The sequence below is a fragment of the Rhinatrema bivittatum genome, chromosome 8 (assembly GCF_901001135.1).
Source record: "Rhinatrema bivittatum chromosome 8, aRhiBiv1.1, whole genome shotgun sequence".
Classification (NCBI taxonomy): Eukaryota; Metazoa; Chordata; class Amphibia; order Gymnophiona; family Rhinatrematidae; genus Rhinatrema; species Rhinatrema bivittatum.
Genome location: NC_042622.1, coordinates 146,064,817 through 146,081,081, shown reverse-complemented (window position 1 = coordinate 146,081,081; position 16,265 = coordinate 146,064,817). Strand labels below are relative to the sequence as shown.

General features: G+C 42.6%; 1 protein-coding gene across 1 annotated transcript in view; it reads left to right on the top strand.

Annotated features, from left to right (window-relative positions):
• The window catches only part of ATG2A (autophagy related 2A), a 291,079-nt gene that overhangs the window by 205,140 nt on the left and 69,674 nt on the right, over positions 1-16,265 (top strand). The window contains exons 21-25 of the mRNA XM_029611010.1: positions 9,936-10,086; positions 10,731-10,924; positions 11,323-11,403; positions 12,241-12,347; positions 12,442-12,534. Coding sequence (XP_029466870.1) covers positions 9,936-10,086; positions 10,731-10,924; positions 11,323-11,403; positions 12,241-12,347; positions 12,442-12,534 — 626 coding nt within the window. The remainder of the gene's footprint in view (positions 1-9,935; positions 10,087-10,730; positions 10,925-11,322; positions 11,404-12,240; positions 12,348-12,441; positions 12,535-16,265) is intronic.

Here is a 16,265-nt window from a genome sequence, read left to right as displayed (position 1 = left end):
CAGGTTGGATATTGGCCAATAATTGTCCCAATCTACCAGTTTTATTTTTAGTGATTGGTTTTTATTACGGCTTGTTTAGCCTTAGCAGGGACCCATCCTTTTGATAGTGAGTGGTTTATTATTGTTGTGAATATCTGAGTCATTATGCTGTGTACTGTTTTCAGGGCTGGCTAGCAGGTTTGATATGTGTGATGATTTGGTCCTGTGTGGACATATCAATCAGCACTGAAGCAGGGCATGACTCAAAGTATTGGCACTGCTGCAGCCAAAGTTTTAATCTGTCGACTTCCAGAAAAAAAGAGGAAGCAAAAAGAGAAAAAAGTCTTAAAAATAGTGACTAAGAGATGTCTCCTTTGAATATCTAACCATACAATAAAAACCAGGAAAAAAAAACTAGGAAAAACACACACCTATTACATATATGAATTTATGTATAAAAAGACCTTCATAATCTAGATCCTTATGCATTTGCCAAACAGCTCTCAAAATTTAATTTCACTTGGAGCACTTAGCATAAGCTATGCTCATCTTTTTCTAATCATAGGTCTCCAGTAAACTTGTGCTTGTTTTTATTTCAAAAATGTGAACATTGTAGGAAAAAAAATGTGATTTTAAAAATTAGAAGCTTTTCAGCTTATCTTAATCACGCTTAAATCCACAAAATAGATTAAAACCTCCTCAATAGCTTCATCAGTTCCACCAATACTTCCAAAGAATGAAACAAATATCTGTCTTTCAATGTGAAAAAGCCATCCGAGCACTTCAGATACAAGCTCGGGGATGCCCGACACAATGGGAATTGCCTGTCTCACAATGTGAGGTGTGAATTTGAAGAGAGCCAGCCGAATCTCCCTGGCTTCCAGATGGTTGATGAACCAGGACGTTTCTTCAGATAACCATTGACCCTGAGCAAACAGCTCCTGACAATGCACACTCCAGCCTGACAGACTGGTATTTGTTATTGCTATTATTTATTTATTTATTTATTTATTTATTTAAATTCTTTTAATATACCGATGCTCAAGACCAGGTCCTATCGTACCGGTTTACATAAAACTAGGGGGAACCAATTAACAGAGCAAACAAAAACAAAAGTTACATTATAACAGGGAATGTGGAACTAGGCTGTTAGAGAAAAGATAGTTTAAACAAATTCTAACTGGAGAGAAGGGCAAAAGCTGGAGAGGGTGCTTACAGTATAAAATTATGTACAAATTTAGATAGTGTATATGAATTAAGCAAGTTATAAAATAGTGCTATTATCCAACCTGGAGTCATAAATTCCACTCCCTGTCCCAAGTGCCTTCTATCCAGCCTCCATTGCAGACTTTGCTTGCCGAGACTGGTAGCAGCAGCCTCATGGAATAGTCTTGGGACTGTGGACTCTACCTGGAGAGCAACGCTTTTTGAAGAAGATGCATATGCGCTCTCACCCAGGGCACCAGATCTAAGGCCACTGCCATGGATCCAAGATTCTGGCAATAAGCCACACAGTCTACTTCCTGGTCTTTCCCAACACGCAGATCTGGCTACATAACTTCTGAATTCTCTGAAATGTGAGATGTACATAACCTACCTCTGTATCAAAATGAGCCCCCAGATACTCCAGTTACTGAGATGGCTAAAGGTTACTCTCTGAAAAATTGACAGTCCATCCCAATCCTGTAACACCTGGATTACTCATTGGGAGACCAAAATGCTCTCTTGAGGGTACTTTGCTCTTGTTAGCCAATCATTCAGATAAAAATGCTCTAAAATACCTTTCTTACACAGCGTTGCTGACCCCATCGCCATCAAGAAGGTCCTTGGGGCCGTGGCCAATCCAAAAGACGGGGCCTGAAACTGAAAATGTTGCAAAACACAAGAAATGCTGATGATATTTTCTGATCTAAATGTGAAGATATGCTTGTTAGGTCCAAGGATGTCAGAAATTCTCCTTTCTGCACCACTGTAATTACCAATCCTAAGGTTTCCATCTTTCTTTGGGACCACAAATTAGATGGAATAGCATCTCATACTTTCCTGGTCTTTCAGAACAGGAATGACCACATTTAAGTCCAGAATCTGTTGCAAAGTAGATCTTATAATGGAGACCAAGATGGCATCATGAGCATATGCATCTGAAAGCAGCTCCTGCACACCAAAAGTTTTTTGGTTTGTTTTTTTTTCCTCTTCACCCGTTTCCTTCTAGCACTAATGGTCAAATGGTGGGATAAGCTGTGGGGAAGTTCCCACCCCCCCTGAAACAAGTGGCAATACTGGAGTTCCTCCAGGCTTCTCCGTTGACATCCGTGGCGGTTTCCATTGCGGCAGTTACCGAGGGAGCAGCGCTGCTGCTGGGACTGGATGTGAATGTGTCCCTCAGCCCCAATAGCAGACCACCTCCTCCTTTACCCTTTGCTGCTTCAGCGTCTTCGAAGTGCATCTGGGATTCACCTGAGAGCGCCCCAGATGGAAGCTAATGGGGGAGGGGGGCACACAGATGCCTGGTGGCAGAGGTAACACAGAGTGCAACAAATATGCAAGCTGCTGGCTATTGGAGATAATCCTGTCAGGATGGATGCTGGTTCAAGTTCACTCTCTCTACAATTGATGGGAGCTCTTCCTTGGGAAATCAAATGCTCTTGTCTCCACAGAATATGCCGGCTTTGCTACTTCTGGTGAAATCTAGCACTTGGTCCTCCCCTGTCACCTTGGACAGTATTTAGTCTCTTCTCTCTTCCATGGAGCAATCAATATCTTCTTTGACTTTTTCTACTAATAACATTTTCTGTGTGAATCAGTCTCAAGAGGCTTCTGTGACTTCTTCCTAAGAATATTGAAAATTTACAGCTTACTAGAGGCAGATTATCTATGATTCAAGCCTCTTTACTTCAAGAAAAGAATATAGCCCCCAGCCTCCAGAAAATCGTGGGTTAACAACTCAACCCAGGCCGTGAAGTAGTCCTTCTACACCAGGTATGTACTGCCTACCTGTACTTTTCAAATATAATAGTGCAGAGCACAGTTTTTCTCCTGCCGGCACAATAAGAACATAAGACTTGCCATACTGGGTCAGACCAAGGTCCATCAAGCCCAGTATTATGTTTCCAGTAGTGGCCAATCCAAGTCAAAAGTTCCTGGCAGGATCCCATTGGGTAGAAATTTTTAAACCCCCTCCAGGGAATCTTCTGAGTGAGACATCTTGCTCATGCCTTGTCGTTGCAAAGAGAACATGGTTCCCAGTCAAAAATTCTACAAACACCCCTAAACTTGCCGGGGGAAAAACCCCAACATTGTCCCCCAAGGCTGGAAAGAGCTCTCAGTTGCTGTCACCGCTCACCACCTCTAAGCAAGCCTTCTGATTGCAGAACTATTTCTTTTCTTTTGTATTAAATCTTTTTATTAAATCCTTCAAGGAATAACTGCTTTCTCAGAGAATATCCAGAATAGGGAGGAAGGCTCCAAAATGAGGAGAAAAGGGGCAGGAAGGAAGACGAGGGGGAAAGAGCTGAGACTACCTGTCCCCCCACCAAAAAAAAAACAAAACCCTTGGAAGCCCCCTGGGTCTTACCTTGCTCAACAGAGGGTGGGAGCAACTGCTATCACTTCTAGAGTCTGTCCCCTTATTAAATCTCTTCTCTATTGATTTTGGAATAGGTAGGGATCCTGCTCCACTGAGGGAGGGAGACAGAAGTCATTCACCTCAGAAGCCTAGAAGCTTTCCCTGGTCAGCCTAACAGGCCCAAGCCTACAGCAAAGGATGCTTGTCAACCATCTGCTGGAGACAGAAAAATTGGAATGCTGGTGTCAGCATAGAGGAATATGAGGTGACATCAGCAAGCCTGTTGATCTGTCTCCATCTGCTGGCTGGTGTGCATTACCCAGTTGTTCCACCTAGACTGGTCTGACTGGATGAAGAGGAATATAGTATTAGCCACTCAGCAAAACATACTCCTTTCTACAGTAATATATCTGTGGAAATGTAATTACAGTATGCTTAAAATAAAGACTTCACTCTATTGGGATAATGGAAAAGGGATGGTTCTTTATTATTTTGCTTTTTTTCACATACCCATATCAACTATATAAGGTTTCCTACTTTTATGTTGGAATCAAATTTGAAAGATTCTTTATCAATATATATTTATTTATTTATTTATTTAACTTCTTTTACTATACCGACACTCAAGACCAGGTCTTATCGTACCGGTTTACATTAGAACAAGGGGAAAAAACCAATTAACGTATAAGTGGAAATGAGAAGTTACATTAAAACAGGGAGAGTAAAAACATGAATAAATGAATATAGGTAAAATATATATATATATATATATATATATATATATATAAAATATATATATATATGTAAAAACATGAATAAATGAATATAGGTGTACAATATTCATTTATCAGCAGTACACAAAAAAAAGTTAAAAGGAATTACTATCTAAAATATTCTCAGTTCCTCTTAATACAATCCACTACGTGACCAGCATACTATTCTTTAAAATGAAGAAAAGCACTTCTGCTTCTCTTTAGAGAGAACCTAAGAATGTAAAATTTCATTTTTTTCGATCTTAACATCTTATTAAGTAAATGTTCCAGTTCAAAAGCTAATCCATTTGAAATAGATCACTTACTCTACAGATCATTGTTATATTCATCTAAGTCAGACTCAACCACAAACTCTCAAATCTCAAGTCAGAGAGTGATCGCTTCACAGAATTAATGACTAAACCTCACGACAAAAAATATGTAAGACAGCATAATCCTCCTTTCATACATACTAGCACTATCATTTTTGATAGTCCAAGAACAAACTACAGCTTTGGTCAGTCATCCTACCAAAAAAAAAAAAAAAAAAAAAAAAGCTTTCCACAAAAAGAAACAAAAGGTTGTATGTCAAAAGAAACCATATGAGATACTCGCCTACAACCTTGGGAATCTCCAGTTGCGTGTCTGTATTGTTTGCTAATCTTCTTTACTTTACACAACTGCTCAAGGACTGCCTGTCCGAGTGGCAGGAAAATTCCAATCTGTCCAGCGGTATCTCTTTCAGATTTCTCCGGTCAAAATTGTTCTTCCCACGAATGCATCCAGCCTAAGTTGGGAAGACTATGTAGAGGGGCTCTGCATCCAAGTCCTATGGTTGACTTCAGGAGATGCATGATCAGATATCCTTCCTAGTGCTAAGGGTAATACAGTACACAAAGTTATCCTGGTCCAAACTGACAACTAAGTTGCAATATTCTACATCAATAAACAGGGAGCACAAGATAGTACCTGCTTTGTCAGGAGATTGTCTAGATGTGAGATCTGGGCCATTTCTCAGGGGATGGTCCTCAAGATCACATATCTGGCAGGAAAGGAGAATGTTCTGGCGGACAGTCTGTTGGATCCTGGAACCTCACAAATGGTCCCAGGACTAAAAAGTATCAAACAAGATATTCCCCGAGTGGGGCACACCCGCAGTAGATCTGTTTGCATCCCTTCAGAACAGAGAGGTTGCAGGAAAAGGGCACAGGGTAAACTATTTTGGATACCTTTCCCTCATCTGGGATAAGGACCTGCCGTACACACATCCTCTGATACCATTATTTGCGAAGACTCTGTTGAAGCTGAAGGAAGAGCAGGGAAACATGATTCTCATAGCCCTCTTTTGGTCGAGGGGTAAAACAAAGGAGATAGATGCCAAAAGTCTTTTTCCAATATTTATTGTGATGGAGACGCATTTAAAAACAACTGCCTGACTCAGGCAGAGTTTCGCCACTCTTTCAGCGGCTGCCTCAGGGGCTATGAACTAATCATAACAAAATAAACATTAATAAAACATTGATAACTTAAAAAATGAATGTACATACATATACAGACATGTAAAGGAAACATTTTATATGTGTAAAACTGGTGACATAGATATACATACACACCAGAGCAATCATGCAACATCAACCATTATCTAATTAATTTAAGGCTCAAATTTACCTCCTAGCAATTAATAGCACATATACATTTGAGTGAGCAAAAGGCCCTAGATCCTTTCTCCTGCTCCACAAAAAACTGTGTGGAGCAGGTAATATTTCTTCACGGAGAGGGTAGTGGATGCCTACAATCCCTTCTGGAGAAGGTGGTGAGGACAAAAACAGTCAATGCATTCAAATAGACATAGGATAAACCCTGTGGATCCCTAAAGGCTAGAGGTGGAAATGAAGCAAAAAATGTGTGGGGGTGACCTACTTGGAACAGCAGCTGCTGCCCCTAACAGAAGGCATGGGGATTACTACTCTTAACCAATTAGCTTTCATGATTTTGATGCAACTGCAATATCGCTCTCTGCTTTGACAGCGGGGGGGAAAAAAGGGAATTGGATTCAGATGACAGCCAATACTGGGTCCTGACATTTACAGTCTGGGGTACTGATATACAGACATTAGGGAAAAAGTGCAGGACTGCTTCTAAGGCCAAGTCCAAAAGCAAAGCAGGTTCAAGCCTCATTGTCGGAATCATCAAGAAGACTGCTCACCCTATAAAATTGTTGCTAGCAGTAATTTTGTTAGGGAATTGACAATTGCTTGGTTTTGATAATATTACTACCCTTACATAAATCTGGGGAGTAACCTGTATGGAACGGCAGTTACTACCCTTAACAGAAACATGGGTGTATCATGCACAGAGCGGAAGATACTACTATAAAAAACTTGCTGGGCAGCCTGGATGAACCATTTGTTTTTGGTTTTTTTTTGGGGGGGGGGGGGGGGGGGGGGGGGGGGGGGGGGGGGGGGGAGGTTTCCTGCCGTCATTACTATGTTACTATATTATCTCTACATCTCTCCAAGTTAGGTTTCAAGACCAACTCCATAACAGTTTACCTGGGAGAGGTTGGTACCTATCACCAGTATGTAGACCGTAAACCCATCTCTCTACAACCTTTGGTTGAGCACTTTGTGGGGCCTTCTTCATTTGAAGCCTCCTATCAGACTTCCTGCTGTGTGTTTGGACCTCAGCGAGGTTCTGACCCAGCTGATGAAAGCTCCCTTTGAGCCACTGTGCTTCGGTGAACTGAAGTACCTGACCTGGAAGGTTGTATTTTTGATGGCGACACTTCAGCATGCAGGGTCATTGAGGTTCATGCTGTAGTAACTTATCCACCTTATACCGAGTTTCATCATGACAGATGAAACTTTGTTCTGCACACACATCCTAAGGTAGTGTTGGAATTCAACATTTATTTAATTTGTATTCACTTTTTGGCATTTCAAAGTGGATTACATTCAGGTATATAGGGATTTCCCTATCCCCAGAGGGCTTACAATCTAAGTTTGTACCTGAGGCAATGAAGGGTAAAGTGACTTGCCCAAGGTCACAAGGAGCAGCAGTTGTATTTGAACTCTAGTTTCCCTGATATGGTTTCAGGAAGCATTTAAGTACTGAAACATTGCTCCTCTCCCTACACGATACTCTTATCAGAGGAACCGACTCAGGATCCTCCTATCTGATCGCCATGCTTGACATCTCGGCTGCGTTCGACACAGTCAATCACGATGTCCTACTCAACATCCTCAGAAGTATTGGGATCACTGGCAATGCCTTCGCCTGGATTCAATCGTATCTCCAAAATCGCTTTTTTACTGTCCTAGTTGACAACTATGAATCTGATCCCATCAGTCTTCCCCAAGGTGTGCCCCAAGGTTCTTCACTCTCCTCGACGCTATTTAATATATACATGATTCCCCTTACCATGCTTCTCACTAACCTGCACATCAAGCATTTTATTTATGCTGACGATGTGCAACTCATCTTCCCTTTCTCTGACTCTATCCAAACTGCTTTACAAAACTGGGAATCCTGTCTTTCCTCCATCAACCAACTCCTAAAGGACATGCACCTAGCTCTAAACTCCAACAAGACTGAGCTATTAATTATATCTAATAGGCAACCGCTCCCAGACATCCCACTTGCTTACTCGTCTACCAACTTCCCATCACACACTCGTAATTTAGGAGTCATTATTGATAATCACCTTTCTTTTAAACCATTCATTAAATCCATCATAAAGGATTGCTATTTTAAGCTACAAACGATAAAGAAACTCAGACCCCTACTACACTTCACTGATTTCCGCACAGTACTCCAGTCTATTATTTTATCGAAAATTGACTATTGCAATGCACTCTTCCTTGGCATTCCCGCAACACACACTAAGCCATTACAACTCCTACAAAATGCCGCCGCTCGGATACTGTCAAACACAAAGAAAAGAGATCACATCACTCCCACACTTATCGAACTACACTGGCTCCCTATACAGTCACGAATTCTATATAAAACTCTATCTATCATACACAAGAGTCTATTAAATTCCAACCTCAACTGGCTTAATCCCCCACCCCTCCTACCTCGCACCTCCAAGAGACCTACCCGCCCAGCCCTCCAAGGAGAACACTTAGTGCCCAATCTATCAAATCTTTTAAACTCTCCTCTACTATAAACAGAGCCTTTTCTCTTGCCGGCCCCACCATATGGAACTCCCTGCCCCATGATATTCGCATGGAGACATATACCCCCACTTTCAAAAAGAAACTTAAAACCTGGCTCTTTCAACAAGCCTACCACATGTCACCCACTATTACATAAAACCCCCCTGTGAATTTTACAATGTCATTTTGTTATGAACACCTTATGTCCGCTGATTTTGTACTGTGCACTCTCATGTATATAGTTATAGTTACAGTTCTATTGCTTTGCATCTACCCATTGATGTTTGTTATATGTAAGGGCTCCTCCCAAAAGTTAATTGTATTTTTCCTAGTTCACTAAGTTATCTGTTACATGTAAGGGCACCGCCCAAAAGTTTTTGTTTATTGTGAACCGATGCGATGTGCAAACGGATATTGGTATAAAAGAGATGTTAGATAAATAAATAAATAAATTTATAGCCCACTGTTCAACCACTAGACTACTTCTCCATCTTATCCAGTCATTCATCCTTCCAGTATTCTTTCCTAGGCCACATGTCTACCAAGATGAATAAGCACTATACTTGGCCTTCTATCTAGAACTGACTAAAGCCCATAGAAAATCCACCCAACTTTTTGTATTTTTTGATACCAACAAACTAGGGATTGCTGTTGCCAAACAGACTTGTATCTAATTTGCTAGAAGATTGCATCTTCGTCTGTGATGCCCATGGAATACTGACTCTGGTGAGCCATGTCAAGGCTCACTCTGTCCGAGCTATGGCAGTGTCAGTGGCCTATCTACAATCAGTCCCTATGGAGGAGATCTGCAAGGCTGCGATATGGACTTCTTGCCACACGTTCACATCATGCTACTGTTTGGATAGCGATTCCCAGCACAACAGTAGATTTGGCCAGTCTGTCCTGGGGAATGTTTCAGGTGTAGAATCCAACTCCATTCCCTCCTAGGGCCCTTTATTTTTGTTTCAGGCTGCCCCTCATAGGTAAAAGATATAAAAGGAAAAAAAATAGTTGTCTGAGCCCGTTGACGCTTTTGTTGTTGTTTGTCCCTTTTTTTGTTCAGGAGAGTCTGTAGCTAGGGATCCCCCACATGTGGAGACTGCCATTTAGCTTGTCCTCGGAGAAAGCAGATTTGCTTACCTGTAACAGTTCTCCTAGGAGAGCAGGATTTCAGTCCTACCAAAATTCACATGCCTCCCTTTAAAGTTGGTTTCTCCTTATAATGCTGATGAGCAAGACTGAAGGGGCCCCTTTGTGCTATAGAGGCATGTTGGGCATGCCCAGTGAGGCAGAGTCAAAGTTCTAGAAACTTTGATATAAAAGTTCCAGGCTGGGATCCATTGCATGATGTCACCCACATGTGAGGACCAACATCCTGCTGGACTCTAAGATGTGTTATAGGTAAGCAACACTACTTAACTCAAGAGTTATCCAGATAAATGCATTTGAATATCAACTTCTTAATTTTTATTTCTTCAGGGGGAAAGTGGCAAGAAGCTGGATGGATCCCATGGAGAAATCATCCTGGATGTGCACAATGGAACCATCTTCAGCGTTTCCAAATACAAGGGTCAGGAGGACCTTGGCTATTTCTGTCTGGAGTCTGAGAAAGTTGTACTGTACCATAAAGGTATTTACTATACAGCACAGCACTGGAAACAAAAGATTCCACCCAGGACTAAAGGAGCCTATTTTCTAGGATGTACACACACATGTGTGAATCCAAAAAAAATTGTTAAATACTTGTAGAACATTCAGCAAAATTCCTCTGCTTTCAAATTTAATTTTTTTCCTAAAACACCTCCTGCTTAGCAATTCTACAGTTTTATAAATCTGAGTAAATTGAGGTGTTACTGTGCTGATCATCATTATGTAATTAGTCCAGCTAGTGTAGCTGGGTTTAAAAAAAGGTTTGGATAAGTTCTTAGAGAAGAAGTCCATTAGCTGCTATTAAGCAAGTTGACTTAGGGAATAGTCACTGCTATTACTGGCATCAGTAGCATGGGATCTACTTAGTGTTTGGGTACTTGCCAGGTACTTATGACCTGGATTGGCCACTGTTGGAAACAGGATGCTGGGCTTGATGGACCCTTGGTCTGACCTGTATGGCAATTTCTTATGTTCTTATCAGAACCTCTATGCATTAGCAATTAACAGGGATTGAATCCATAGGGAAAGAGATTGTACAGTTATTTCCAAGGACTGTGTTTAGACCATCTTCCTTCTTTGTGTGAGTATACTATGTTATAAGAACATCTGTTTTGTCTTTTCCAGCTGTTGTTGAGGACTATTTTTTACCAGAGAAACTGGAGATCCCATCTTTTTCTCCCCCGGATAAGCTGGATACCACAATCTACCCCTCAGAGGAAGGAGTAATGACTAAACTGTCAGCAGACAGGAAGGACCGACCCCTGAAAATGCTGTCCACGGCCATCAAGATCAACCTGGACTTGAAAAGAAATATCAAGGTGTGTTGTGCTGCACCAGAATCCTATGATCGGGTTGCTGGGTGTTCTGCTAAAACAGAATATACTGAGAAATGCAGTCATGGGAAAATAAGATGCAGAAGCAGGAGGCTTTGACACTTTGGCTGTTAACATTTATTTATTTATTATTATTTTTAACAGTGCTTAGCACTTTATAAAGTCATGCTGCTGGTAATGGTATCACTGCCTCTGAGTTTGATGGTAGGCTGGGGAGCTTAAGTGACATGATTGAAGTCTTAATATGAGAATTGAAATGGATGTGGATCAGGAAGCTCAGGCTATGTTCTTCCTTTTCCTGTCCTTCAATCAAATGGATTAAAGTGTCTGTGAAGAATACCTTTTTGTCCAAGGTGCTAATTCCTAGGTTTAATTTTGTTTAGGAGTTCCTGGTGGCCCTAAGGCTTGATGGGGCAACAATGAGGCACCACATGGCACTTACTAACCAGAGTTGGTATAGTCAGGTAAGCAGACAGGCAGCCTTTCCTTCCTCCTGGCCTCCCTCCCCCTGTCCAGAATGTGGGTTATTAATCGGAAAGAAATAGTTGCTTTATCTAACCAAGGCTACAACTTGACTTGTAGTTACAGCAGCATAAAGACATACAGTCACCTCTGGGCTGCATAAGCTTGCAGAGCAGTTCTGAATATATGAGGTGGTGGGGTAGACTCAGGAATAGGGAGATTATGCATCTTATTTCAAGGAAAGTCACTTTGAGTCAGTGACAGAGCCAGGGATTAGAATTGGGGCATAGGGAGATAAAGTAGCTGACCTCAGGGTCACATTCAGGGAGTCGGGGGCACAGCCAGGGACTCATTTCTCTACTCTTAAGTGATCTGTTGTCCTCAGAGAACACCTGTTACAGGTAAGCAACTCTGCTCTGTTCAATAATATGTTCAATAATATGTTGATTGTTTAATGTAACACCGCATGTTATCTGTTTAATACTCTGTCTATTGTTTAATGTAACGCCTTACCAGCGACAGTTTTGTTCTATGGAAACCGACTTGATTTGATATGTATATCGAGAATGTCGGTATATAAAAACTCTAAATAAATAAATAAATAAATAAATCTGATTGACTAAGATGCCAGACTGCTGTCTAATGCAGCAACTGCTTATTTCTATAGCACTACACATGTATGCAGCACTGTACAGGTACATACAAGAGACAGCCTCTGTTCCGTGGAGTTTACAGTCTAATCAAGACACATAGGCAAGACAGATCTGGTTAAAATCAACAAAGCTGTGATGTAAAAGTAACCCCAATGCTTTGTGTTTTTTCCCCCTTCTCCTCTCTAGCTACTGGATTTCCTGGATGTCATTGATGATCCAATCCTGGGGTACTTCCCCCCGACAGTGATCACTGTCCTGCACACCCATCTCTTTAGTTGTGCCGTTGATTATAGGTAATGCTCCAAGGTCTCCCCAGAACCTGATTTTGTCCCCTGCACACACTGTATCAGACTTTGTACTGCACTGCCTCTGTTCCTCCCATTCCAGGCCACTCTACCTGCCAGTCCGTGCACTGATCACAGCAGAGACTTTCACCCTTTCCAGTAACATCATCGTAGACACCTCCACCTTCCTCCTCAGGTATGCAAAGTTTTACTATTCCCTCCCCACCCTAACACCTCCATCTGAAGGACTCATGGCACAGATGCTTTCATAGCCTTCAGTTTAATTTTCTTTTTCAAAAAAAATGTTAAAAAAAATAGCATCTCATCTTTAAAGTGTCATGCTGATGTACAGGTGTGCTACAGCACCTCTCTGTAACAGAAAAGAGGATGTAACGACCTCGAGCCATTTCCACTGTCGCTTTGGCCACTGTAAGGAGTATGCTCGGCTTAGTCATCCCATCCACACACCGCAGGGGTGAGAGCAGCCCATCCCTTCACCTAGGGCCTGAGCCAGCAATGGAACCCAGACACCCTGCTTAGGCATCCAGAACACTGATCACAAGGTGCCTGGCTTGCTTTTACTAAGTTAAGAGTATCTTACCAGGATTTTTCTATATCTAAAATAGGCTTCCTTATCGTCCTGTACACCAGTCCAGATGCAATGGTTATTTTCTCCTATCAGCAGATACACAGAACAAAAGCTTCACTGTACTATTAGTACTTAAGCTTCTGTACTATCTGCAGTCCCTCAGTATTTTCTGTCTCCAGCAGGGGTCTCTAACCTACAGTCGGACTTTTGGTCTAAAGAAATTGCTCCCAGGGGAGTTACATGCAGTTTTGAGCTACTTTCCTGGTGGAGTAGGGGTGAGCAGAGGATCGATGGCCCTTCTTTAGCTTTTGCCAGCTTTCCAGGAGAGTTTGATAGCCAATGGGGCTGTTGCAATAGTAGGTTCGGTCAGTCTGTCCTCAGGAACCTGTTCGAGTTGTAGAACCCAACTCTCCCAACCTAGGTGCTGCTGTTTGGGTTCAGGCTGACTTTCCCTTTGTTACCAACAGCACCGGTATTTTTGTGCCCATTGGCACCTAGGTAGGTGTCTGTTGGTCCCCTTTTGTGTTGAGGAGCAGCCTGTAACTAGGGATTCACCCATTTGTGAGGACTACCTTCCTGCTTGACCTTGGAGAAAACAGAGTTGCTTACAGGTAACAGGTGTTCTCAGAGGCCAGCAGGATGTTAGTCCTCACAAAACCCATCTGCCACCCTGCAGAATTGGGTTTCTCTTATTTTTATTTTTAATCGTAATTCTATGTTACAAGACTGAAGAGGGGACCCCGCGTGGATGCATGGTATAGGGCATGCTGAGCATGCTCAGTGTGCCTAGTCAAAGTTTTCCATGTCAGGCTCCACCTGATGATGTCATCCATGTGTGAGGGCTAACATCCTTCTGTCCTTGGAGAATAACTGTTACAGGTAAGCTACTCTACTTTATTTTATGGTTCCCAAAAATGAGAAGATGTTTTGTCCAATATTAAATCTAAAGAAGAAATGGAAACTCTTCATTCTGTGATTGCAGCAGTCGGGAACAGTTTCTGGCATCCTTGGATCTTTTGGAGGCTTACCTGCAAATCCCTATGCGCAGGGATCATCAGAGTTTCCTCAGACTTGCAATGTTAGGAGGACATTTCCAATTCTAAGCACTCCTTTTTGGTCTGGCCATGGTTCCACATATGCCTACCAAAATGATGGTTGTAGTGGTGATTCTGCACAGAATTGGTATTCTGGTACACCCGTATTTGGACAATTGGATTAATTCGAGCAAAGTCTGAGGAAGAATGTTATTGTTGCGCCAGAGGTGGACCCTTGGGCCGAGGTGGGGTTAACGCTACCCGTAGGAGGGATCCTACGGGTCCCCACCGTCGGCAGGCGGTCTGGACAAGGAGAGAATCGGTAGCCTAGTCAGACAATGCAGAGGTCCGGGCTTGGAGAGAGTCAATGGCGTAGTCAAGCAATGCAGAGGTTGTGTCCTAGAAAGCAATCCGATGAAAGGTTAGGAATCAGGAACGCAGGAATGAAGGAGAACAGGAACTAGAGATGATCAGGAACCAGGAACGCAGGAGAATCAGCAGGAGGCAACGAGTACACGACCAGTGTGGAAACCTGTTGCAAAGGCAATCATTGGAAGCTGAGCCCGGCTTTAAGTACTGGAGCTCTGGCAACGTCATCATCCGGGGCTGGGCCAAGTTCCCACCAGGGGCCCTTCATAAGAGTCAGTGATGCGCGCGCACCTAGGGAGGGAAGCAGTGCTGGACGGCTGTGTCTCTCCACAAGCCACGCGGAGAGGCCTGACGCGGAGCACAGAAATCTGTAGCTGAAGTTGAGGCACCAGGGGCGGCCCAAGGATGGAGCCGGCGGCCCACCACCACCAGGGAAGAGGAACCAGGCACTGGATTCATCTGAGAGAGGTGAGGGGGCCGCGGCCAGCACATGTAACAGTTATTGCATGGTACACAGGGTGGTCAATCTGTTACAGAGCCTGGGTTGGGTGATCAATTTTGCCAAGAGCAAATTGAGCCTATCTTAGAGCTTGTAATATCTGGAGGTTCACTTCAAGATGAACATAGGCAAGATGTCTAAGTATTTATACAGATATTTAATGTAACTTTCTGCAGGTATCTTTTTTTTTATCTTTTATTTTCATTGTTTTTTTGTCTATTTTAAATTTTAATTTTAGATTTTGAATCTATAATTTGTATTACTTTTAGCTTAAAAATATGATATGTTTATTTTTTAATTTGTGTACATCGCATTGATAGATTTATGTAAGAATTGCGATTCATCAAGCCTAATAAATAATAATAATAAGTGTTTCTTACTATGGAAAGACTGTTGAAGATTCAGGAGCAGGTGCAGCAATTGTTGCAGATGAGACTTGCCAGAGTTCGGGATTATCTAAAGGTGCTAGGATCCATGGCATTTATTTATTTTATTTATATTTTGCTTTTCAGCACTTCAAAGCGGATTACATTCAGGTACTGTAGTTATTTCTCTGTCCCCAGAGGGCTCACAATCTAAGTTTGTACCCTGGTCTCCTTGGTTCAGAGTCTGCTGCTCTAATCACTAGGCTACTCCTCCATGCCGTTTATTTTTTATGCTGGATCTGGTCCCCTGGATGTCTGCTCAAATCAGGCTGTTGCAGAGAGTGCTTCTTTCACGTTGGACTCGTCGGTCGCAGGATTTCAACATCAGGCTTCCTCTTTGTGAGGCTGCAGGTGCAGTCTTTCCTGGTGGTTGTTCCAGGACAATTTGTCAAGAGGAATGGAATTGGAAATCCCAGAGTGGGTGAGGTGATGATGGGCTGGAGGGTCAGTCAATCATTTGGAAACCCAGACAATCAGGAAAGCATTGCTGGTCTTCCATCTCCTGATCAGAAACATTGCAGACAATGGGCAGCAGGACTTATATAAACAAATATGGGGGGGGACCAAGAGCTCGGCAGTTTCCTTGGAAGCAGAAATGTTACTCAAGTGGGCTGAAAATATGAAAATTCTCTCAATCTCACATGTGGCCTGGGTGGAGAATGCACAGGCAGACTTTCTAAGCAGGCACGTACTGAATCCTGGAGAATGGGAGCTAGTGGAAGAAGTGATTTTTCTCATCAGGTCAAGGTTGGGGGGACTACTCACAGTCTTAACGGCTTTGAGTTGGAACTTCAAGGTGCCAAGGCTCTTCAGTCAGGGTCAGAGGGTCTTGACGCTCTTGCTGTGGCTCATGCTCAGGATTGGCCTCAGGAATTTCTTCTGTATGTGTTTCCCCCCTGGTCGCTGATAGGAAGGGTGATAAGACATTTAGAGAGGCAAAACGTCCAGTGATTCTGGTTGCCCCAGAGTGGCCCAGGTGTCCATGATTTGTGGATCTTGTAAATCTCGTGG